The 23375-nt window shown below is 39.3% G+C and overlaps 3 protein-coding genes across 7 annotated transcripts; 1 reads left to right on the top strand and 2 right to left on the bottom strand.

Moving 5' to 3' along the window:
- Positions 1-907: 907 nt before the first annotated feature.
- On the bottom strand, positions 908-7748 carry LOC117431218 (ER lumen protein-retaining receptor 2-like). Its single transcript, XM_034051953.3, has 5 exons — positions 7412-7748; positions 4547-4647; positions 3789-3947; positions 3112-3364; positions 908-2255 (listed from the first exon to the last, which is right to left on the bottom strand). The coding sequence occupies exons 1-5, from the start codon at positions 7500-7502 to the stop codon at positions 2221-2223; spliced, it is 639 nt and encodes a 212-aa protein (XP_033907844.1). The 5' UTR covers positions 7503-7748; the 3' UTR covers positions 908-2220.
- Positions 7749-10460: 2712 nt separating this feature from the next.
- On the bottom strand, positions 10461-23154 carry LOC117431830 (protein-L-histidine N-pros-methyltransferase-like). Of its 4 annotated transcripts, none has more exons than XM_034053144.3 (6): positions 22684-23154; positions 21783-21951; positions 20765-20955; positions 20115-20324; positions 19725-19909; positions 10461-11936 (listed from the first exon to the last, which is right to left on the bottom strand). In XM_034053144.3, exons 2-6 carry the CDS (start codon positions 21873-21875, stop codon positions 11728-11730), a joined length of 888 nt encoding a protein of 295 aa, XP_033909035.1. In that variant the 5' UTR covers positions 21876-21951; positions 22684-23154; the 3' UTR covers positions 10461-11727. The 4 variants fall into 4 exon arrangements, with proteins under 4 accessions (XP_033909035.1, XP_033909037.1, XP_058851881.1 ...); XM_034053146.3 differs by having other exon boundaries at positions 22726-23154; XM_058995898.1 differs by lacking the exon at positions 22684-23154 and adding an exon at positions 22063-22634 and having other exon boundaries at positions 21783-21883.
- On the top strand, positions 14196-19494 carry LOC117431831 (immunoglobulin superfamily member 6-like). Of its 2 annotated transcripts, none has more exons than XM_034053148.3 (6): positions 14196-14541; positions 15552-15896; positions 16258-16358; positions 16711-16770; positions 17032-17118; positions 17308-19494. In XM_034053148.3, exons 1-6 carry the CDS (start codon positions 14484-14486, stop codon positions 17365-17367), a joined length of 711 nt encoding a protein of 236 aa, XP_033909039.3. In that variant the 5' UTR covers positions 14196-14483; the 3' UTR covers positions 17368-19494. The 2 variants fall into 2 exon arrangements, with proteins under 2 accessions (XP_033909039.3, XP_033909038.3); XM_034053147.3 differs by having other exon boundaries at positions 15549-15896.
- Positions 23155-23375: the final 221 nt, after the last annotated feature.

The raw sequence follows: 23375 nt of genomic DNA, 5'->3' as shown, positions 1-23375 counted from the left end.
CATTTGAATAATGTACTGGTGACGTCACCATAGCTACTTGTTTATTTGATTGAAAATCCTATTTTACAGGTAATCCATATAAATGGAATAAAACATTCACACATAGTTTTAAAAAAAAAACGTTATATAGAACAGTAATCATGTTTTTATAATTTAAATAAAAAGCACGTTGTTTATTTGCACGTAATTGAAGATGTGTGCGATACATACAGTAATCTTGCATTGCACTACAACACTTAGGCAAAACAAAGCTTTATTTATCAGTCACATTTTACTACTACTACTAACTACTACATTGTAGGGCAGCAGTGTGGAGTAGTGGCTAGGGTTCTGGACTCTTGCCCGGAGGGTTGTGGGTTCAATCCCCAGTGGGGGACACTGCTGTTGTACCCTTGAGCAAGGTACTTTACCTAGATTGCTCCAGTAAAAACCCAACTGTATAAATGGGTAATTGTATGTAAAATAATGTGATATCTGTATAATGTATGTGATATCTTGTAACAATTGTAAGTCGTCCTGGATAAGGGCGTCTGCTAAGAAATAAATAATAACTAAAAATATAAATACTAATATGAACTTATGCTTGTCAAGTGACCCCGGAGATTGGTTAGATCTCCATGATACAGGTCGTTTGCATTAAACTTTTTTGTTGGTCGTATGGGCATTTAACAAAAAAATCCCAAACAGCAGAAGGGTTTCGAGACATCTCTTTCAACACAGCTTACGCTGTACAACGCTTTGCTGTCGAGATGGAGAACGAAGAAATTAAAGGTTTGCTTCTGAATAACACGAGCTGGAGGGGGGAGGGACGGACGGTGCTCAGTTTTTGAAATTACTTCTGTTATCGTATATTATTTGTGTTGTAGTTATATTGCGTTGGATGGTAAAAACAGAAGACAAAAAGGACTAGAGTTTTCCCATACATTTTTAATTTGGGGTGATATCACAGGATAACATCATGCAACAGCTGAGTTAAAAAAAAAAAAAAAAAAAAAAAACACACACCTAGAGGAATGATTTGGATCAGTAACAGAATAGCCAAAGCCATTAAAAAAAAAAAAAAAAAAGTACTAAAACAAAAACTTCAATACTCCCCTATACAAAAAAAAAAGAAAAAAGAAACATATGTAGGCCTATGGGTATGTTTTTAATTTACCTTAAACAAATTTACTAATTCCAGCAAAGGATCTGTATTTCATAGTAACACGGTTTCATGTTTCACCCATTACCCTAAATCCATACTTCACTGCAGTGTCTCCAGTAACAGCTTTTCTACTCTAAAAAAATAGAGGGTATGGAAATAATTGAAATGGAGACCCTAGTGTTGGAAAATATATTTATACATCCCTAAACTGGAGTGCCAGAAATTGGATAGATAAATTAGAAAGTAAACACAAGTTTACTGTAGGGTTACATGAAGAAAAGCAATTTACCGCAAATGCATTTCATTGTAGCAGGGCAGTTTATCAAAAGCTGTGTTTCTGTAAAGAAAGGTCTCTGGGCATTACACAAAACAAGGCTATGCACTCCCTCAATCACCTGCCAAGGAGCAAGCCTGTCACATCAGTGTAGAGGCCAGGGCACCTTTGAGTGTAACCCAGGGATAGAGGTAACCGCTCAGAAAAAGGGAGATTGAAATAGAAGCAGAGAAGAGAACAGGCAGGACGCTGAGAGTTTTTACTGGCTTTGTACAAAGCAGCTGGCTTATCCAAATAAATACAATGGGAAAATGAATGGAAACAGGGAAAAAAAAAATTAAATGACACTGATCAGCTGGTTTTCTGGCAAATCAGGCCAGTTAGATGCCCAAAACTATCCTTTTTAAAAGATCAGCAAATAGTTTTCACTTTTTATTCTGACTGCAAACAGACTCTTAGAAAAAAGTGTTTTTTTTATTTTTATTTTGTTTGTTAAGAATATCACCACTTAACTTTTTTTTTTTTTTCTTACTGTCAATCTTCATATGTAGAAAATTGTTATTTTTTATACAGAGTAATAAAAAAAAGGTAAGGCAAGATGCATAAAACAGAAATCCGAAGGCGGTGGAGGGGCCCCTCTGTTTTGTTCCGGAGTTGTTGGTGTAAAATGATACAAAAACAGTAGTGTTTCCCTGTCGCCCTCTCTGTCTCAAGCATCTTACGCTAACTTGTGGCAAAGATCTCTTCTGCCCCAGTGACTCCAAGGGCAGATGCTGCTGGGTTGTTGTTTTAATTTTGGCACTTAAGCAGGAAGGCTGAGCTTCTTTCCTTTCAGTACTGTGGAATAAAAGAATAAAACAGAGTTACACACACACACAAACAGCTCTGTAGGTATTTCCAGTTACAAAATGGGCTTTTTATTTCCTGGCATCTCATTGGCTAGTACCTTTGGCAGGGGGGGGGGGGGGGGTACATTAACTTTCTGGCAGATATCCTTGAGCCACCCAATTTAAAACACAAATCTATTTTTTTTTTTTTTTTTAATTCCCAATAGTTGCCCATTTTGTAAACACAATAAGACCCTCCAGGGTGTGAGGTATTTGGAAATACCGGACCTTCCAGGGGCTATAAGGCCATCAGCATGTGGCGTCGGGCCTCAATATACCATTGGGCGGTCCAGTATTGCCGAATACCGCCCACCTTGTTGAGTCCTATTACTTACTTTATCTACCCCAGTAATTTCAGTTTTATATCCCAGAGCTTAGAGAGGATATCTGTTACCATCAGCTGCCTGCAAGGACCATAAACAAACTGGGCCACCAACAACATCTGTTTTCCAATGATTTAAAATGCACAGATCAGCTCTAAATCAGGTAATCAGCTGTGCTGTATAGAGAGGACCGGATTGCAAGAGGACTTTGGATTACATACTAAAGGTCTTCAAACGTTTCACAACCCAGAAGAACGTAATCAGTGACTGGGTATTCCACAACACAAGCTGTCAATGTTTGCCAAGCTTTAGACTAAAGTGAGCTTCCACATCGCAGATTCAGAACGTTATTCTAGATTCATACACGCAAGCTACTGAGCACTGCTTTTTCATATGCTGAATATGTATAAACTTCAGCTGGGAGTAAAATCTTACATCAGCTTTGAGACAAGTAGAGTAACTGCCAGTGAAAAGCGCTCTCACCTTTTGTGACATACAAGTAGAAGAAGTCACAGTAGAGGATGGTCTGCACCACGCCGGCCACGATGGCGATCAGGTCGAAGAAGCCCTCAAAGTAGAAACGCCAGATCCAGTTGATGAGGTACAGTGCCCGGTACAGCCCCAAGAAGAACAGGTAGTGAGTGGTGATGGTCTCCGCCTCACCGGTCTTGCTGATCATGAAGAGCTGTGGAAGGATCGCCACAGACTCCAGGTAGATGGAGAAGGTCCACAGGATCTGAAAACAGTGGCTACAGTTACTACCCGGACCACACAATGCCATATCATAGGACACGTAAATAATAACCAACAGAAACTGCAGTGCAGTCATGAACACAGAACAAGCGCTGTGGTGTGTCGTAAGATTTCAATCTCCAAGTAGAAACACTTCTGTTAAATACATTTTCCTAGACCCCATTAAGTAGCTCATGCCTTTTAAACCCCAAAGATCAATCTTTTCACTGTTCACTGCAACTTGAAATACTGACATACAATACTGCATTTTCTGAGGTAGTGATTGAAGTCAGTTTTGTTGCCAAGACCGTTCCAAAACCTTATCCCGAGTGATTTACCCAATTTAAGTTGCAAAGCTCTGAAAAATATAATTCGATGTGGATGTGGGCATGGTTGAAAATGGATGTTCTTGTGGTTTGCAGACTCACCTCAAGAGGGGTGAAGTCATGGTTGACGAGGAAGGACAGCCCACCCACGGGCACCACCAAGAACTCCGCCCGGAACGTGTCGTGGTTGCCATCGTAGGTCGCCTTGAATTTCATGTAGATCAAGTACACAGTGGCATACGCACAGCCGATGTAGACAACCTGGTTGAAATGGGAAGAAAGTGTTCGGAAACGTTCAAGTCATAGAATTCCATCAGAAACGACCGGTTTCTTCTGCAATCTACCTCCAGTCTCCTACCCCAAACTGTTCCTTACTGCATACTGGCCTATTTTGTATAAAGAGATGGGAGCATCAGAAGCAGGATGCTTTGTAGAGTGATGACACTTTATTCTGTTGCTTTTTTCTTGGACTGAATAAGGAGATCAATTATTTGTTGTTTCTTAAGTAGAAAGTTATTGCTACCTGTGTGACAATGTGGGCAATAATCCTTACACTATCAGTGCACTGGAGCAGACATTTTGAAAAGAGCTTTGGAACAGACTTAAAGTTAGGTGTAAAAAGTTGTCAGGATGTGAACAATGAAAATAAAAACAGGTACGTTATTTAAACAGTTGTAGTAACACGTGGGGACGTGGAACACTGCATTTTTCGGAACCCCGCTACTCTCTTTAAAGTCCAGTGCAATCAGTAGTTTTCTATTGACCTTCAACTGGAGAAATCCAGCTGCACTGGTGTCAGAAGGCACGGTATGTGTTTCTCATTGCTGAAAATAAAATTCAACATGACCACATTCACTTACCTTCATGAAGGTGTTATAGAGAGAGATATAAGAGGTGAGCAGATCCAAGTAACGGGTGGTGAAGACCAATGCAAAAAGAATCTGGCTTTTCCCAGAGATACCTACGAGAGAAGATACGCAATGTTACTACCCTCCTGATTGCAACAAACCACAAGCAACTGCAAGAGAACTATTAACTTCAAAGCAAAAAATAAGCACATTGTGACTAGTAATTATGTTCCCCAATCATCCAACCCATATCCAAAGACCTTTAATTAACCCACAGACATTCGGAACTGGTCTACATGCTATAGATTTAGAAACAAAACATTTGTATATATCTTCCAATACATTCCAGTTATTTTGCTATTCAAACATACAAGTGAGCAGTTTTACAAGCCATGTTAGCACAGAATTCAATCAAATACAGTATTGGAATTGTTCATTCTATTAGCCTTGGGGATGGAGAGAGAAAATCCTCGGCTATTTTTTTTTCGAAGACACTTGCTACTTTCATTAGTTACAGGAATAATCCAAACGTCTTCCATTTTATATCTGCCATGTTCATTTAGATAGTTTCATACTTGACTCCTATAGCATATATTCTAATAAAATAACTTAAATGACAAACAGATTGCTTCTTCAAAAGCAACAGTTTCTACGTGGCATATGACCTGGAGATTAAAATGTCTCTGCCAGATGGCCAAGTAAAACTTGACACCACAAATGACCTTACCAAAGCAAAGGGAGTCCTGTTATAGGAGTAAATGTACCTGTAGGCCGTAATGCAACTCTTTATAGATTTCCATAACCATCTTTCCATTCGTTTCTCTTAAACAGAGCTGTTGGGATTACTTTCATACTATTGTGGCTACCTGATCCATTAATCAGAGAATATAACAATACACCCACAGTCTGCAAAAGACACACAAATCACTGTATAGTCACGCACTCGAATATTGTTTGAAGATATAACAAGAAGTGGACTTGCTTGACACTTGAAAGCACACAGGAATGACTGGCATACGAATGGTAAGAACTACTTTCACTGTATGCAAAGACTGTTGTATTCAGCTTCCACCACGTTATACAAACACATACACCTTAAAACAAAAAGGTTAGGAAATCCACAACATTTACAGCAAACATTCGCTAAAAACCAAAGCGACCGTGTGGCTAATATGCCGTGCCGTGGAATGAAGACATTTTCAACGCAGGTTGAGCTGCATGACTATCTGCTCCATTGACATGCATTTTGAATGGTTTCCGTGAGCTGCATTGGATTTGAATTGTACAGTGCGGTGCATCTAATCTGAATGAAAATGTCTTTACTGGGGACATATTGTGTTTAATACTACTTTACTGATCCACAGAGGGAGAAACTTAGTCCTGCTCACAGTCTGGTGCACAATGTGTTTGTGTGCATGGTTCTACACAAACACATGCTCTGGCATGTGGCTTTAGCGAGTCACTAGCAGCTCCACATATACTATGAACCTTCTGCTCACACAGGTATTAAGCCCTATCACAGTGATGTGCACTATGAGCAGCAGAGATACAGGCACGCCAACTCACCCAGCCTGACTGCCCTGCAATAAACACAAACAAAACACCTGGATGAACAGATGCAAATTGTGAAAGCAGCAAAATACACGCAAATATAGAATACCATCTCTTCAAACTTGATGTTATGAAATTCACAGTCAAGCCATCCTAGATGATCCCAGTGCTTGAATGTCATAGGACTTCCATGCACAAGTGGCTCCAGCAGTACAGTGCATAAAACACAACATATTCACTACTTTGGTAAGAAGTAAATAATGCAGGAATCAACAACGTTCTAATAAAACATAGAAATATGGCACCTGGCTAATTCAGAAATTGATATCGATCAGTTGTTTCGAATCATGACTCGTTTCATTATCAAGTGTTGAATGTACAGTATTTATGATCTTTTGAAAAATCCTCCCTTATCTAAACCAGCACTATGCAGCGCTGCCACGTCATAAGAGCACCACTCCTTTCCTGAAAAACCTTCTTCGCTTTCATCTTTCTTGCAGCGTTAAATTAACTTTTATTAATTTTAGATAAAGTTTAACCTGCCTTCGTCTTCCATGAGATGCGCCAGTAACAAGTGTTCACACTGCAGCTGCCACCTTAGTTTTACGTTAACTACAGCAGCTTCAGTAATATTTAGAGGTAACAATATAATTTCTTTAGCGACTTTGTATTTTATAGATGTTTTTTTGCTCAAGTAGCAATGCTTAAAGTTTAAATCCAGCATTCATAACCACATTGGGAAAGAACACATCGCTAAGGGTTTTTCATTCATTGAGCAACAAACCAAGCTTATACACCATCCTATTGAGGCTTGACAAGTTCCGTATCCTTTTCAAAACAAAAGAACGTTATTAATTGAGGGGCACGTATACCAGTTTATTAATATAACCTCATTTCAATTATAACAAAACATGTACATATATTTTGCATCATAGGGCTTATTTACATAGCAAACGACAACAAAGCATACACGTCACCACAAATTATTTGTTACTGCCGACTATTTTGCTTTAACGAAAGTCTAATCAATATGTATTTTTTAATATAACTTTTTAAACAGTACAACAACCTTGGAGAGCATTTATTTAATTTGTAAAAATCCTACTCCCACTAAGCAACGCGATTTATTACATTGCTACCTTTGAACTTCGGGACCGACTCGGGGCTGTAGAATCTAAAACAAATATACACCGGCTATCAAAGACAATCACATTTAAGCGCAACGCGAATTTTATAAATAATTTACTGAAACTTAAGTTTGTCTGCCATATACAAAATGTAGGAAATGTATATTATTATACAAGTACAGAAACCATTCGCACATACCGGCACAAGACCTGGTCTTCCATATTTTGAGCAGCAGTATGATGATGGCTGCTAGATGGGAAAGATCGCCGGTGAGCCTGAAGATGTTCATGTTTTTTTTGTTATTTTTGAACGCGTTGCTAATCGGTCAGCGCCTTCAGACGGGATTGTGGAGACTCCCTCTTTTTCTTTATGCAGCGAGGACTATCTGGCCCGCTATCTTCCACCTCTTCTTTAGCGATCCGAGTAAAATGGCGAGAAGCAGCGACGTGGCCTGGGGACGTGGCCAAAAAACATGAACTCACAAAGCAGGCTGGGAAAGCGGTGGAGACAGCAAATCTCAAACCGAAACCTGAGCCGCGCCCCTTAAGGGAGACCTGCTACCAGCAATCCTTTCTAATTCCATTACTATGATTTACAATGAAAATTGTACTGTATGTTGTTGTATGGAATACATATGTTTGTACCAACAGTAGAATATGCAGTAATACTAAAAAAGAGATTTACTTTTCATAGTCATATATGATTAAAATATATATTTATATGAGTACGCTTTTAGTACGGGTGTTTTTTTTCCTCTTTAAATCTAGTGACGCTAAACTGAGCGCCGACTCTCCCTGTGTGCCTAGTCGATTAATTTCTGTGTTGGAAGCGGCTGAGAGTTCATCCAGATTCTTTGTCAGCTAAATACTGTACAGGATATGTATCCTGAAACACGAAGCGAACTTATCCACAGAGGTTACATAACAGGCCACAGCTGCACAGTTGAGCAAAGTTGTGTTAAATAATATAACATATTCACTTCTATTTAGCAATTTGCTAGCAGCTCATTCTTAAATCGTGGACACTAATAACTGATCTCACCAAGGCAATCTATGGGAACATGATCACGACTATAGTACTAGCATAGAATGGTTTCTGTCGGATCAGACTGAGAAAATGCGCGTTCACGGCCACACACGCAGACTTCTATTAAAGAATTATGCGCATTCTCCAAATCAATCTAGAGAGGTCTGCGCAAGCGCAACATGTTGGCGATTGCTCGGGGATGCAAGATATCAAGAGGGTACACGATTCATCATAACACCGGAACGGTGCGCTTACACTTGCTTAAAAAAGCGGGGGGTACTTCTCACACGAGCAGACTCTGAGTATGTGTACTATGAGAGTGAAAGAAGAAAAAGAAGAAAAGCTGACGCCCTGCTGTTGTGGCAGATTTTTCCGCTGCCCATTCTAGTGCTCGTGGGGTCCTGTCTTCGCTCCAGCTAGATATTAAAACCCTGCTTTCTTCATCAGTGAAGTTGCACAGGCGCCCTTCCGACATTATTTCTGAAATCTGCAATACAAAACAATTAGCCAGTAGTCGCTACACATCGAAAAATGTAAACTACATAACACAGCTGTTAATTGATATATCAGACATATTATCAATGCTTAATATACAAATATAGAAATGCGTTACACTTACTTTTTTTGATACTACGAGTTGGAGTCTGAGTTCTGCAAACTTCTGCAAACCACTGTGCCCAATGGTAACGGGTGGTGTAATTTACAAACTACAACTACACAGTAAAATAAAAATATACATAGCACTGTCTGTACATATTAAATGCAAAGCTTCTAATCCGATTATATTTGTCTGGCGTTCCTTTGCTTCTAATCTGATTATATTTGTCTGGCGTTCCTTTGCTTGTTTCCTTTTTTAACAGAATTTGTAGCGTACCACCCTTACCCGCAAAACAAGAAAATTTATATTCTAGCTCGAATGGAGTCATTGACGTAATTAACAGGTGAAGAGACAAATGCACCAAGAGAAACGCGGGCAGCGAAGGTATCAGACGACTGAGATTTTAAACACCGCTGCCGTAATTAATATCCATATGTATTGTGTGTGTGTGTCAGCATCTTCAAAGCTGGCGGCAGTGACGGACATTTCCCTGCTGGGAACGTGCTGTGGGGTCTCGCGTCTCGTTGTACAGAAGCATACCAAAGGCCAAGCAAAGGGTAAAAGACAGTGAAATCAAGATTAACGAAGAAAGAAGGAACACACGATTAAAAAAAACAAACAAACAAATGGAAAAGCAGAGCAAATTCATAATATATGAATGGTACAATGCAAAACTCCTGTGCTAATTCAACATGAGCAGCTATTATAAGCGGGTGGGTTACTGCAAGTTATGACCACCTTAGTAACACATTTTGAAAGTAGGGTCGCCACCTGAGGTATACAAATCCGGGACACCCGAACGGAGGGGGCGCTGTTAAAAGTTTAAATTCTCTTTAGAAATCCTCTATTCACCTAACAGAAAATATTAATCATATTACTGCTATAGGATGGCCAACCAATTCATATTATGCGTCAATTGCGGTGATATTGTACCGATTGATCTAACTTGTGCTGTTTATTATGGTACTGGCATTAGTGTCCCGGAAAGGCATATTGAATTCCGAGCTGCTCTGGGGACCTTAACATGACTTGTAATTATAACCCAATTGTAAACCAGCCTGCGCTTTAAAACAAAACTCTTCTGAGACTTTAAACTAGTGGGTTAGCATTTCCTGAAATTCCAGAACGGAGTTACAGAGCATCATTCAGTTTTGTAACAGATTAAACAATACCCCCTCTAGCGGTAAAACAAGGGAATACATTCTGAAAATAGCACAAATATCGTAGATAAGCCTTTATTCACATGAAGTTCAAGTCGAAGGCATGCAGCCTAAAGAACAAGTAGCAAATGCATGACCTCATTGCAGAAAACAGTAGTGCACACTGGAGCCGTGTCCTTTACAAAAACACTGCAGTCTTCAGGTTAATACCACAGAGTTGGCAATTAAGCACTGTTGTAAATCAAGTAAATTGCTTCCACCAGCAGCAATGTTAACCAGAGTGAGGATTAAAGTACCCTTGCATTAAACACAGAGTTCACCAGCATGAATTGCATCTGAAATGAGTTTTAGCAGCTGTGGTTAACTGCTTCCTGCCAACTAATAGCTTCAGAAAAATCTAAAAAAAAAATCAACTTTATATCAATTATTCATTATTTATGTTCAGGAGATAAGACAGGGTACGCATGATCAGAAAACATTTATTGACACTCATTGTAGATCCAGAAAGTTTAAAAGATTAAAATACATAAAAATTGAGCTTAAACTTCTGCAAATAATAATGCAATATATATCTGGGTAGCACCAGGTCCAGTAGTAACATACTGTACAATACGCGGCTGGCACAGAGTAAAACGACAATACAAATCCCTATTACAGTGAAACCCTCATAATGGAAGACTGATTGTACACATGGATTTAATCAAATAAAGCGATTACTTTAATTGTATCGGTTCAACAGAAATGAGAATTACATTTGATTACAGTAAGTGGTTATCACTGTACTAACATTCACGTTCTTGTTTATTTTAAATCATGGTTAAATATAATACAGGTGTCAAGTACAATTTAATGATTTATATGTATTCAAAAAAAATACCCAATTTTACCTTGATTATCTAAACTTAAGTTTAAAGTTTAATACATTCTATATTTTAAAGTACGATGATTGTATTATTTCTGGAGGTTTCTTAGTGTTGGAACGTCACAGTAACATAAATAATACATATAGATTTTGCAAACACACTGATATATATATATTTTTTTAATCTCCACAAATTACACTCTATATTGTACTCCACTGAAACTTACCTTAATGCAAAAGAGGAGCAATTTGTTTAGTTTAATGTCTGCAAGCATCACATGCAAATTTAGTGTCATCTATTCAGCACCTATCCCAAGCATTACATTCAATTCCAAAATACATTTAAAAAAAGGAGCACAGGACTTCAACAAGACTCTCTGGACTGACTGTTACCATTAGCTCTTTTTTTACAGTATTGTAAGGTACCACAAATCAGACCGTCAATGAGAAGTGGGGAAAAGGTTTCTTAAACTTGAGTCAAAACTACCGGTAAACCTTTCTTTGGCTTGCCACCTCCCTTTCTAGCAATGGCACACTTTAAAAATGGTCATAGGAGGTAGAAGTTGCTTGTCTGACTACTGCAAGTAGGACTTAACATGAAGATGTTTATCGTGTATTGCCTTATTAAGTTTTAAACTATGACCCACCATGGACAAAGGGTAGGAAAACCAAACACATTAACTTTGCTTGGAAGGAAAAGGGCAGATTGATAGACATTTAAGTAGGGGGTCACTGTGAATAAACTCCAATCTGTAACTGAAGCAGGAGGATCAATCGAGTCACTCTAAAGCTTTAGACAGAATCTCTAGGTATACTTGTGCTGTCTTTCGGAGGCCTGGTGGGCTGGAATTAAAAGAAGGGTTCGGTTTTACTCCTCGGGCCGCAGCACAAAGACAGCGTCGTCCAGGTGGTAGTAATCACTGTACATGTCCCCCTCACACAGGTACGGCAATCTGGTGAAGGCCTCCACGGCAAATCCCGCCTCCTTAAACACGCCATTGGCCATGCTGGTCACCTGCTCCTCCCATGTCTTCCCCTGAACCACCAGGAATTCCGAGGGCTGCTCCCACTTCCCACCTGGAGGACAGAACATACATGCACGGATACATGTGTTTAAAAGGCACCGACTACTCTGTGGATGACTGACCGGGTTTCATTATATGAATTGCTAAACAGTAAATTAGACTCTAGAACAGGGGTCGGCAACCTGTGACTCACGAGCCACACCTGGCTCTTCAAGTAACCAAATACAGCTCTCGAGTCTCCAAATCATTCACAAATACACACACAAAACAAAACAAACAAAAAAAGCAATTAAACTTACTATTAGTGTCATCGCACATCTACAAATGACCAACTCGGGACATAACATCTCGCTTTACTTATGTATTTATTTATTTTTATATCCACCTACCCACTACTCTTATTGGTGCTTGTTTCCTGGAGTCTGTTTCATAGTGTTTTGATTGGTCGAGAGATCTGTCAACAAGCAATATGCACACGAGTCACAATCTTCAACTCCGCTTTGACTGCGTTGTTTCAGTCTCGAAGTTAGTTTAAAGCCAAAAATGGCAAAAAGAAATAATCAGATGAGGAATACCTTTCTTTTCTGCCAGAATGGACTCATATGTATGCCTTTGTGGGGAACTCAGGATATCTACTTTGTTTCATATGCAGTGAATGACAGGCTTCAAACAAAAAAAAGTAATCGAATTTACAATGACATTTCATGACAAAACATGCTGCATTTGCAGTGAAATACCCAGGAGGTGAGGCGCGGAAAAAGGCCTGTGAGGAGCTGCAAAGAAAAATGAAAGCGGGGCAAAATAAACTACTGGCATGATCGAATAAAGGTAGAAGTTTGAATTCAGCAAGATGTGCAGGCTCTTTAGAGATCGTTCGCAAAGGCAACCGTTTCACTGATGGCGAATATGTGAAGAGCTGTACGCTTAATATCGCCAAAGAGCTATTTGAAGAATTCCCCAACAAAGACAACAAAGGCAGCAAATACAAGACATGCCTTGATCTGCAAAAACAGTTCACCATCGAGCTGTTTAAATGGCAGATCAGGTTGACAAGCAGCAAATAGAAAACAGAAGTTCTGCTACATATTTTTAATTTGCTTTGGATGAGTCAACGGATGTCTCTGATGTTGCACAACTATGTATTCTCAGGCGATATTTGGCAATTAGTACAAGAAGAAATGCTTGAAATTCTGCCAGTGAAAAAATCAAACAAGAGGCGAAGACTTACTTCAAACTGTGCTGGATTTTATTAGATGAAAGGCAGATCCAGTTAGGGACGCTTGTTTCAGTACTGATGGTGCACCTAGCATGATGGGGAAACACAGGGGATTCGTTGCACCTTTGTCAGAGCAACAGAAACGTCCCTTTTTAAGCTTTCACTGTATTACGCAACAGGAAGCTTTTATTATCTTCTGGAAATTACAGGTCATTTCAATCAACTTAATGTTGAACTTCAAGGGCAGGGAAACACACCCTGTCTCTACAGCAGGCAGTTTTTGCATTTGAATCCACATTGAACCTGTTCATCAGAGATAGAGACTGGCGGACTGACTCGCTTTGCGATGTTACGAATATTTCGAGATTCATGCATGGTAGAGGATCCTAGCAACAATCTAGTTCTGCAGCAGCCTGTGGCGTTTACATCTGATCTGCTAATGTCGTTCAAGCCTCGTTCTGTGGACTTTCGCAGACACAGCACTCGACAAGTTTACGATTCGTCCACATGAAATTTGCGTGAAAACACTGGACTTGACGGTGAGTCCAGGTATCTCAATCGCAGATTTGGAGTTGGAAGTTACGACTTCAAGGAGTCAGACATTTGGGTTGAAATGTTTCACACAATTCAAATCTGGAAAGCCTTGCTCGGCAACGCGCAGAACTAGCAGAACTGCACAAATGGACTAATTTGAAGAAATTGGAAAGCGAAGATAACCTCATTCTGCAAACTTGGAAATACCCTCCACTTCCACATGGCACAATGCAGAATGCCAGTTTGGCTCTCTTAATGATGTCTGGCTCCACCTGTATGTGTGAACAGCCATTCACCCACTTGAATCACATCAAAAACAATGTGCGCTCAAGATTAACAGAAGAAAGTCTAAATGCTTGCATGAAGCTAAACTTGACCAGCTACTAACCAGACTTAAAAGAAATAAGCAAAACAATGCAGCAGGAGAAGTCACCTTAAAGAAGCTCGTGATGCAAAGCGGAATTTAGTGTCAGTCGCTTCCTTTTAACTGTACTTCTCTTTTTGTTAGTATACAGAATTCATCAGACCGCCCTATCCCCAACCACCCATTCTTTATAATGACATTTTTACTTCTATAGTTTCTGCTCTTTCACTTTATTCCAACTCATTATGGAATTGTGTAAAACAGAGATCTCAAACTTTGTGTCTTTGTTTTAAAGTATAGAAACACTTAGTGGTGAAACACTGATTGTGCTGCTGAACAGGAATGGCTGACAGAACAGTCTTGCTCAACACAAGATGTAAGAAGATTGCAGAGCACAGGAAATGTGCCAGTAGCCACTGGTTGGAGTTTCTCTGTTGCAGTTTCTCTTTTCAGTGTAGACCAGACAGAAGAGAGACCCGCTCACAATGACAGAAGCATATTGTTTCCACCTTGCGTTTATCTTTGCATTCCTCCAAATACAAGGTAAGGTCTCTCTCAATTCTTAGGTTTCAAGACTGGTGGATGTATGCGGTAGGGGAAGTTTATTTGGTTTCTGTTTTTCAACTGAACTGGGTTGACTTTTAATGGCAGCAGTGGAGGTTGAAATTAAATACTTACAACCCACCCTAGCTTTTAAGATTTGGAATTTTCTGAGTTTTGGTTTTATCTAACAAGGGTTTGATGCTTCTAAAAAGGAGTTTCCTAAAATATTAATATACATTTAATTTTGAGCCATCTACATTCAGATGGTTTTTTTTTTTCTGACATGCTATCTTTCCAAGCAGAAAGTACCTGTACACAAGCCATTGTTGGGAACTGCCTCCTTTCTTGATTCTCAGAGATTACAAAACCACCTGGCCTCCTTGTCTAACATTTGCAACTATTTCAAAGCCCTGTTTATGTCACAGAGCTATGTTATACATTATTAACAACAATGTGTTATTTGAACTATGAATTAGTTACAAATCTAAGAAAGCAAACTAACCAGAGGAAATAAGGCATGCTCCATATTCAGAATACTCAAACTAAAGGTTGTGCCAAATCAAGTCATATGGAATTAATCACCATATAGCCTACTCATGAGATAACCAGAAATACTAACTGGGGCCTCAAACAAATAGAGAACATTGCCTCACTAACTTAATCATTGTTTGATTTTTTTTTCTTCTACTAAACTGTTCCCCTTTTTATTTTTAACTTCCTTAACTACCATCATTTGTAAGCTCACAGTTTCTCCCAACTCCTAAGATACAGTCGCTATTACAAATTAATTGAACTTATGTAACCATGCAACTACTCCCTCATACACCAATTATACTAAATCATAATAAATGAAACTGTTCTGGGTGCAGAAATTATTGATCATGGTACTCGCCTCTCTTGCCAGAATGCACTAAAACCATATAATATACTTCAAGACCATTTAAAACTAATTTGTGAAAACAGAAAAGTCTATACTTGAAAGAGTTCCATCATGACTTTTTCTTCAGCAGGATGTGCTGCGGAAGAATGCGCTGTGGCTGTGTCTCAGCCGAACTTCATAGAAGTGAGTGAAGAAAGCGAGACGGTCACCATACACTGCAACTTCACCTCGTCCGGACAATGTCCTTCCATTCCTGAAGTGCTGTGGTATCACTTTCAACAGCACTCGCACAGAAAGCTCCAAACACACTCCTCCAACAAGTATTCACTGGAACAATCTGGCAACAACAGGTCCCTTCGGATCAGCCACATCCACCCCAACGACAGCGGCATTTACTTCTGTGGGATATCGTTCACCAAGTCGGATTCAATCCACTCGAAAAACACATCCACTGGGACTATTCTGGTTGTTAGAGGTCAGTTAAAACTCTCTAAATAGGATCCTATCCTCCCCTCTCTTAACACAACTCATTTCTTTAAAGGACTTTGGCTTAACACACAGAACCACCAGCAGCAAATCGAATGTTGCAGCAGTGGATGCTTTGTTTCGTATCTTACTGCTAATTGTGGAAAGAACTTAAGAGGCAGAGTAATGTCACATATTCTTAGGATTCCTCGCTATGTGCATATAAAGTTATGTGGCATTTGCTGGAAGCTATTTTGCTGCTCTTAACAGTCTTGCTGTAGAAGTGTTTGTAGTCAAAAAGTACTGGATCTGGTTAGATGTTTCCTTTTTATATATATTAATCCCCTTCTCTTTTGTTTTAATATTGTCAGCGGTGATGGTGATGCCATTCAAAAAACTGCTAATGATTATCCTGACAGTCCTTCTGTTCCTGTACAGTGTCTGTATTGTAGTCCTGCTTGTTCTTTATAAGGTGAGCTAAACTTTCCAATCTCAGGTGTGTGCTAATTTGACCATCCTTACAATCTGTAGTGTCCAGAGTTTTCACTAACCTCAGACAATCCGAGCATTCCATTTGGGGTTTTCTTTACATCCTCATTACAGGTCAATCAGACTCGACCACAGTTAATGAGTCAATAACTTCTAATAGCTACAATCACATTGTTTCCCTAGTAACATTAAGTATCTGTGTCCGACAGCAAGAATACTTTATGTCAACAGATATTAAGATTTGCTTATAGTGGGCTCACACAAGTACAGGAAATAATGTTGACGAAAAGTCAACAGTTCTTCTTGTATAAGTCCCTTCTATCTTCTATTTACAGCCGATAACATGGATGAGTAAAATAACATGCAGAAGAGGTAGAGAGAGGCCTTCCAGGGAGGTAAGTAGACAAAAAACTGCAGTATCTTAGCAATAAAAAAAACACACATTTGAGAAGCAGGTAGTAGCAATTATTTTTTTGATGACACATTTGACATTTTTTTGTTTGTTGTGCTTTACGTGTTTATCTGCTTCAGGAGAAGAGTCAAAGAAAAAGATGTTTGCTTTGCTGCTGAACATCTGATGTTCTGAGTAAGGATACAGTGGATCTAGACAGCGTTGCCCTTGTAGAAACCTAAAATAAAATATTTATTTTCAACAGAATAAAAATTCTACAAGGAGAGCCAACTTCCGAGCTGTTGCACAGGAGCTCTACAATCGGAGGAACCCCAGAAAGAACAGAAAAGCTGTAAGTGTTTGAAAAGCTTGTCAGCTTGGCAGCCTCATGAAATGAAATACAGTCTGATATTCCGTTCTTTCAAGAATTTGGTTAGAATAAAAGCACTCAATTTTAGATCTGTGTTTATTTCGATTCTACTACCACATCACCAGCAGTTTAATCTAGAAATCTAAATCATGTTTGTTTGTTTTGTTTCAGGCGGAGGAAATCTCCACCGCTTCTGCACCAGATGACCCCACTATTTATCAAAACTTGTGAGAAATCAGTTTGCGGAAGCCATTGCAAAACTGTGAGGCGTATCACAGCTGCTTCCAGTAGTAGAATGAGACAATAACCACTGCTGGGAAAAGTGTTTTGATTCTTATAGCAAAGATCATTAAACAAACAAAAAAAAAAAAGCAGTGGGAGCTTGAATCTGAAATTGAGCCTGAAAAAAAAAAAAAAAATCTGACGAGGACTTCATCTTAGTAGGTGGTTTTTTTAATCTTTGGAACCCAGCCAAAACGTCCATTCCCACAGGCCGTTACTGAACAATCATAGCTCTCCCTCCTGGTTTTGAAGAGTTTGCTATTCAGTGTGTGACTTGGAAAAGTGTGAAAAAGAGGAACCCAGTTTTTATGGGTCCCCACACATACCTAACACTGTTACCAACATTTATAATGTGTTGGACATGCATTGCAAAACATGTTATGCGCCCAATAAATTTCACAACATTACTTTCCTACCATTTTGAAAGATTTTTCCCCAGACGTGAGATATGCTTAAGTCTATGAGAAAATATTAAGAAAAAGAGTTGTTCAAATTGTCACCCCCAGTCTAGCTGTATAAAGACAGGGCGGGGAAGACTTTATTTTTTACTATATATGTTAAAAAGCCTTTAATACTGTTTTGCTTGACCATTGTGAAACTGACACTCTTTCAGTAAAAAACACAATGGGTGTGCTGCAGGAAGACAGTTTGTGGTTAAATAGAACAACAGAGCAAAGGGAAGCTCAAATACTCGCAGTTTTATGCAACATCATCAAATTTATAGTTAGAAAACATTTTATGTTCTGTCAATATCATTGTTGCTTCTGATGATACCGTATAATCCTAAATAAGGCTGTATTAACACTAGAACCACCACGGCAGTCATTTTGACAGTTTGAGGTTTTCAAATTGAAATTACTCTGCATGTCTGAAAGTTATGTGGTTGTCCATTTGTGACTTTTCCTAAATACATGTATGAAATACCCTGACGGCGTTTTAAAGGCAGGATCGCGAAAATAAGGAAGTTATAATCCCGCCCACCTAGAACCACCAAAGCAGTCATTTTGACTGCCTTTTACAATACATGTTTTTATTTTGAATATAACCTACAATATTCTATTTTTTATATATACTGTACAAGCCTGTTTTTATCTCTACCCCCACTGAGCTTACACGTGATATATATAGTCTGCTGTTGTACAGTATTACTATTTTACTGTTACAGGTACACTGACAGAGACTAAACTGAAACTCAAAATGGCTCAACGAAGACGCATGACCACTCAAGAAGCGATTGATATGCTTACTGCTTTGTCCAAAAATGATTCTGATGCAGGGAATGTGAGTGATCATGACAGTGACGAATCCTGGATTTGTGAAACAGGCAGTTCCACCAGTGAAAGTGAGAAAAGTGTGAAACGGAGACACTGGATTTCTACGGAGTGAAAGTCGGTTCTCGCCGGTAGCCAGTTGCTGTATTTTACAATGTACTGGACCTGGCAGCCATCAGTTCCTTCATTTTGTACAAGAAATGCACCAGGGAAAATATCAGTAGGAGAGATTTCATCTTGAAGCTAGCCACAGCGCTTCGACAGAAACATTTCGATCAGAAAACTGCAAAGCAGCAGGCAAATGCAGCTCAACCTGGATTCAGTGCTGCACCCAGTGACACACGCAAGAGAAAACAGTGCCAGGTAGCTAAATGCAATGAAAATAAAACTTCTGCTATCTGTGCCCAATGTGAAAGAGCAGTATGTGGTAAATGCACAGGAAAAACTGAGAAGCGTTACATCTGTGTGGATTGTGCTACTTAGGTGCTACTTTGAAGTCTGCTTCCCTGAAAGCGCATTCACGTTATATAATGGGAATTGAGGTATTTTCTTTTTTTTTTATGTTACTCTATAAAAAAATGTTTTCGTTTTTACAGTTTTGTATGTATATATACCTATTTACTCACTAGTTTATTTTGAAATGTTTATTTTATTATAGTTTTCCATTTTTTGAAGTAGTGCTTTACATGTGGCAAGTTAGAAAATAAACCCTTTTATGTTTAATTGTTCATTTAAATACAGTGTTTTTCGGCTGTGCAGATGTTTGATATGATGTGCTGGAATAAAACTTTTGAGTTGTATACAATACTTTGCCTTTCATTTTAATATTGAGGGTCTAGGTAGGAGTATAACCGCGGCGGTTCTAGTATTAACAAGGCAATACTTCTTGTTCACCAGCTCCAATATTGAACCAAGAAAGTCATCCCAGAGAACAAGGCTGTATAAGTGTGTGAAGTTCAATGCAAATATGGGAGTGTATGTGTACTGTTTATTACTATGCCTTCAGTCAGGGTGCTGCAAATCTTTTCCACATACCGATTTCCACGTAGGGGTGGAAGGGCAGCACTGCAGCCAGGACCAGCCTGCCTTTGGAGGGCTCCAGGGATCTGCGGATGTCTTTCAGCAGTTTCACTGGCTGATCGCAGCGGTCCAGCAGGTTGAGACAGCTGATCACATCGTACTGAAAGCCTGTGTCCTGCCACTCATCTATACCAAGCAGCCTGGAACCAGAGGAGGGTGAGGGAAGAGGAGATCAGGACAAAATCAAGGGCTGGGGGTGGGAGACACTGTTTCCAAACAATATTAGTGAAAATGCATGACTGCAAATAAGTGCATCATTATACAACTCTAAGATGACAAGGTTAGTCTCCGACTTTCTTCTCTACTTTATCAAATGAAAACAGCACCACCCTTCAGGATTCTTACCTGTACTGTTTCTTTTCAAGCTGCCATTTCATGGTGGCTGACACCTCAGTGGTGTAGATCTCTTCAAAGTGTGGGCTCATGACCTTGGTAACCTCCCCATCTCCGGCTCCCAGGTCCAGCAGCCGCTTACTCTTCCAGTCTTGGGAGATATTCATCAGCTGGCGGAACTGCTCTGGGGAGAACACAAACATAGAACCTCTTCCCAGGTACCTGCTCCCACAAAGCACAAGAAACACAAACTACATTAGGATTGCTTTAACAACAGCGGTACAGAGAATTTTAACACAAAGAAGCTAATCAAATATGATAAACAGGAATAGCAAATAACACAGCCTTACTCTACTTGTTTGAAGTTTTTTCTGTTACATCATTAAAGCTGAACCTAGTACTCAAAGTAACTTGGACACAGCTTTTTTTCCCTCTAAATTGAAGGTTTTAAAACTTGCCAAATTACTTTTTGGTCAGGGGAACAAGAATGGATACTGTATTCCTGCTTCGAGCTTTGATGATGCGACTGTGGGTTATGGGCTGTCAATCAGTTTTTGTGTGTTCAGACCATTGATATTTAACTAGGATTTATTTTTAAGCCACTGGACTGCTGAAGGTAAAAACATTACTGAAGCAAAGCCAATCTAATTGAATTCAATTACCCATTTATTGAGGTTCTGGACATAAAGGGGCTGAAGAGGGTTGAAACAAAAGAGTGATAGAGCTGAGTGACAAGGCAGCCGGACTTCTCTGCGCTTCTGTTCAGGAAGGCCTGTGTCTCCGTGTCTAAGTAACTCTGGATGAAGGCCGGCCGTACAGACTCACCCAGGATCTCTGTGCGACACCCATACCACTGTGGGAAGAAAAGAACACACAACACATACTGAGTTGAATCGGTATTATGTTACTTTGCCGCTAGAATCTATAAGCGTCACTGTGTAGCATCTCTCTGGGAATCAGGCCCAGTGATGTATGCGTATCAGGGTCTTTGCATGGATGCAAGACAGCAAGTGTGCTTATATCTGTGCATGTTTCTGCAAACCTGCACAGATCTGTGCATGTTCGTGAATCAGTGCTTGGGCATTTATCTTCAGGTATAAAACCAAAACAAACAATAAAGATGTTACAGTGTGTAGAATTTTCAGTGGGTGGGTCTTGACAAGGATTAACAGGATTTATATGTGACACAGCTTTACTTTTAGGCTTCATTGCTACAAATACCTATTCAATCTATAGTAGAGTCTTCAGTGTTTGAGAAATGGATGTAGGGATAAACTATAGTACTCCTGTCTGAAATAAAGCAATTACTGTTATACTCATGCTATAACTGAATCATTTACCCCCTCTTAAATAATGGCAGTGTTTGCTTCGATTTACAGTGTTTAGAGAGGCTGCTGTTTGGTTTGATAAACTATAAACCATGGAAATGGATCACCTGGAACTTACCTAATTCGCCGCATCACTGTCCAAAAAACGTATATTCTCTAAATGTGCCCGAGTAAAGATGATAGCTAGTAATTGTGTTTGACCAGAAAATAAAGAAAGAAAACATGTATTTTACACATTATTAAGTCAGCAAATTGGCAACAACAGACACCACTATTATTGTTTAATAATAAGTCTCTGTTCTCACGCTTTTCACTGTAGGAATCCACATGCACACAACAATGAGTTTCATACCTCATGGGCTTCTTGCTGTGTTCCTGATTCGCAGACCATTTTAATCAACAGGGACTGGGTGAGCGGGTTCCTCAGGTATTTTCCACTCCACATCCGTCAAACTAATAGAGAAATAACAGAAAACCCAGCGTCCAAAAAGTAAAAGATTCATCTGTGAGCGGTCAGTCACCTGAATAATAGAAACAAAAAAATAATATCCGTGAACTTTAAGTTCTGTACTCTAGCCGTAGTCGCTAAAACAAGATTGATGTCTGAACACAGGTGTATACAAATCACAAACCTGAGGACGGTGTACTGTTGCTTTAAGGGCGACATGCCATTGGTACCTTCCTTAATCCAAAAACGAACTTTTCAGAATAATTATTTGTACAAACCACTGAAGGTGCATAGCATCTCCTCTCCACTAGTAAACAGTCCACGTTTACTTCCTGTGTTAGCCTAAATAACGTCCCCTGAAACAGAAACGCCTCGACTATTGTTGTACAGTAAAGGCATTGTGTGATCTTTTTTTTTTTTTCGTGGTATATTCACCCTCCTAAGCCAGAAGTCCCCCCGCCAAAAAGTCAATAAATTCCTGTAACTGCAAGTTATGCTCGTCCCTTCTGCTGTTGACAGTTTAAGAACATTTCAGCCGGGTTTTCTCGAAACACTCCGTCCATGCACCCACCGCAACAATTTGCGGTTGATAAATTTGTTCTTGCAACATGAAAAAACACAATGCACGTAACAGACTTTAGAAATATTATACTATGCAAAGTACGCAGGATAAGAAACATACACTTCATCTTTGAAAGGTGCCTATATTATTTAAACATTTAGCATTACTAAATGATTTTCAATGTTTACGTGAACCACGAATAAGTATAACACTCATGTTGATAATAATTATAAACAACGATACCTGGTTATTAAATAGTTCTGAATGTGTAGCAGCAGGACTTACTGTATCCTGTAATATGCAATTATTTACAAGTTTCTACTCCAACACATGGTACAGTTTTTTTTTAGAAAGATAAAACTCCATAAACCACAGCTCTGCATACGTGGAAGACCCAAAAAACCCGTCTAACAAGGATGAGCAAAAGATAATATCCTTAAGGAATAGAAAGAAGACAGACGTTGAATTGACAACAGAACTGGCAGAAGGCACAGGTGTCATTGTCCATCCATCAACAGTCCAAAGCACCTTTAACCATTGTTCCATAGTCCAATTTCTGTGTTCTTGTGCATATTTTAGCCTTTTAGTCTCGTTCCCCTTTCTTAACAGAGGTATTCTTACTGCAACACATCCTTTAAGTCCTGATTTCAAGAGTGACCTTTGTACTGTTGATTTGATAGACAACGACACCTGTGCCTTCTGCCAGTTCTGTTGTCAATTCAACTCTTGTCATATTTCTATTCCTTAAAGATATTATCTTCAAGTGTTGCTCATCCCTGTTAGGCAGCTTTTTGGGTCTTCCAGTCCTGGGTTTGTCAATTACAGATGACGTTTCTCTGTACTTGTTGCTTATGCTTTGGATACCACACCTTGAAAATTGAGTAATGCAAGCTATTTCACTCAATCTGTTTCCTTCTTTATGCAAGTCAAGGTTG

This window comes from Acipenser ruthenus, chromosome 22, assembly GCF_902713425.1.
Source record: "Acipenser ruthenus chromosome 22, fAciRut3.2 maternal haplotype, whole genome shotgun sequence".
In the NCBI taxonomy this organism is placed as follows: Eukaryota; Metazoa; Chordata; class Actinopteri; order Acipenseriformes; family Acipenseridae; genus Acipenser; species Acipenser ruthenus.
The sequence above is the reverse complement of the archived record's forward strand: the minus strand, read 5'-3'. Positions and strand labels throughout refer to the sequence as shown.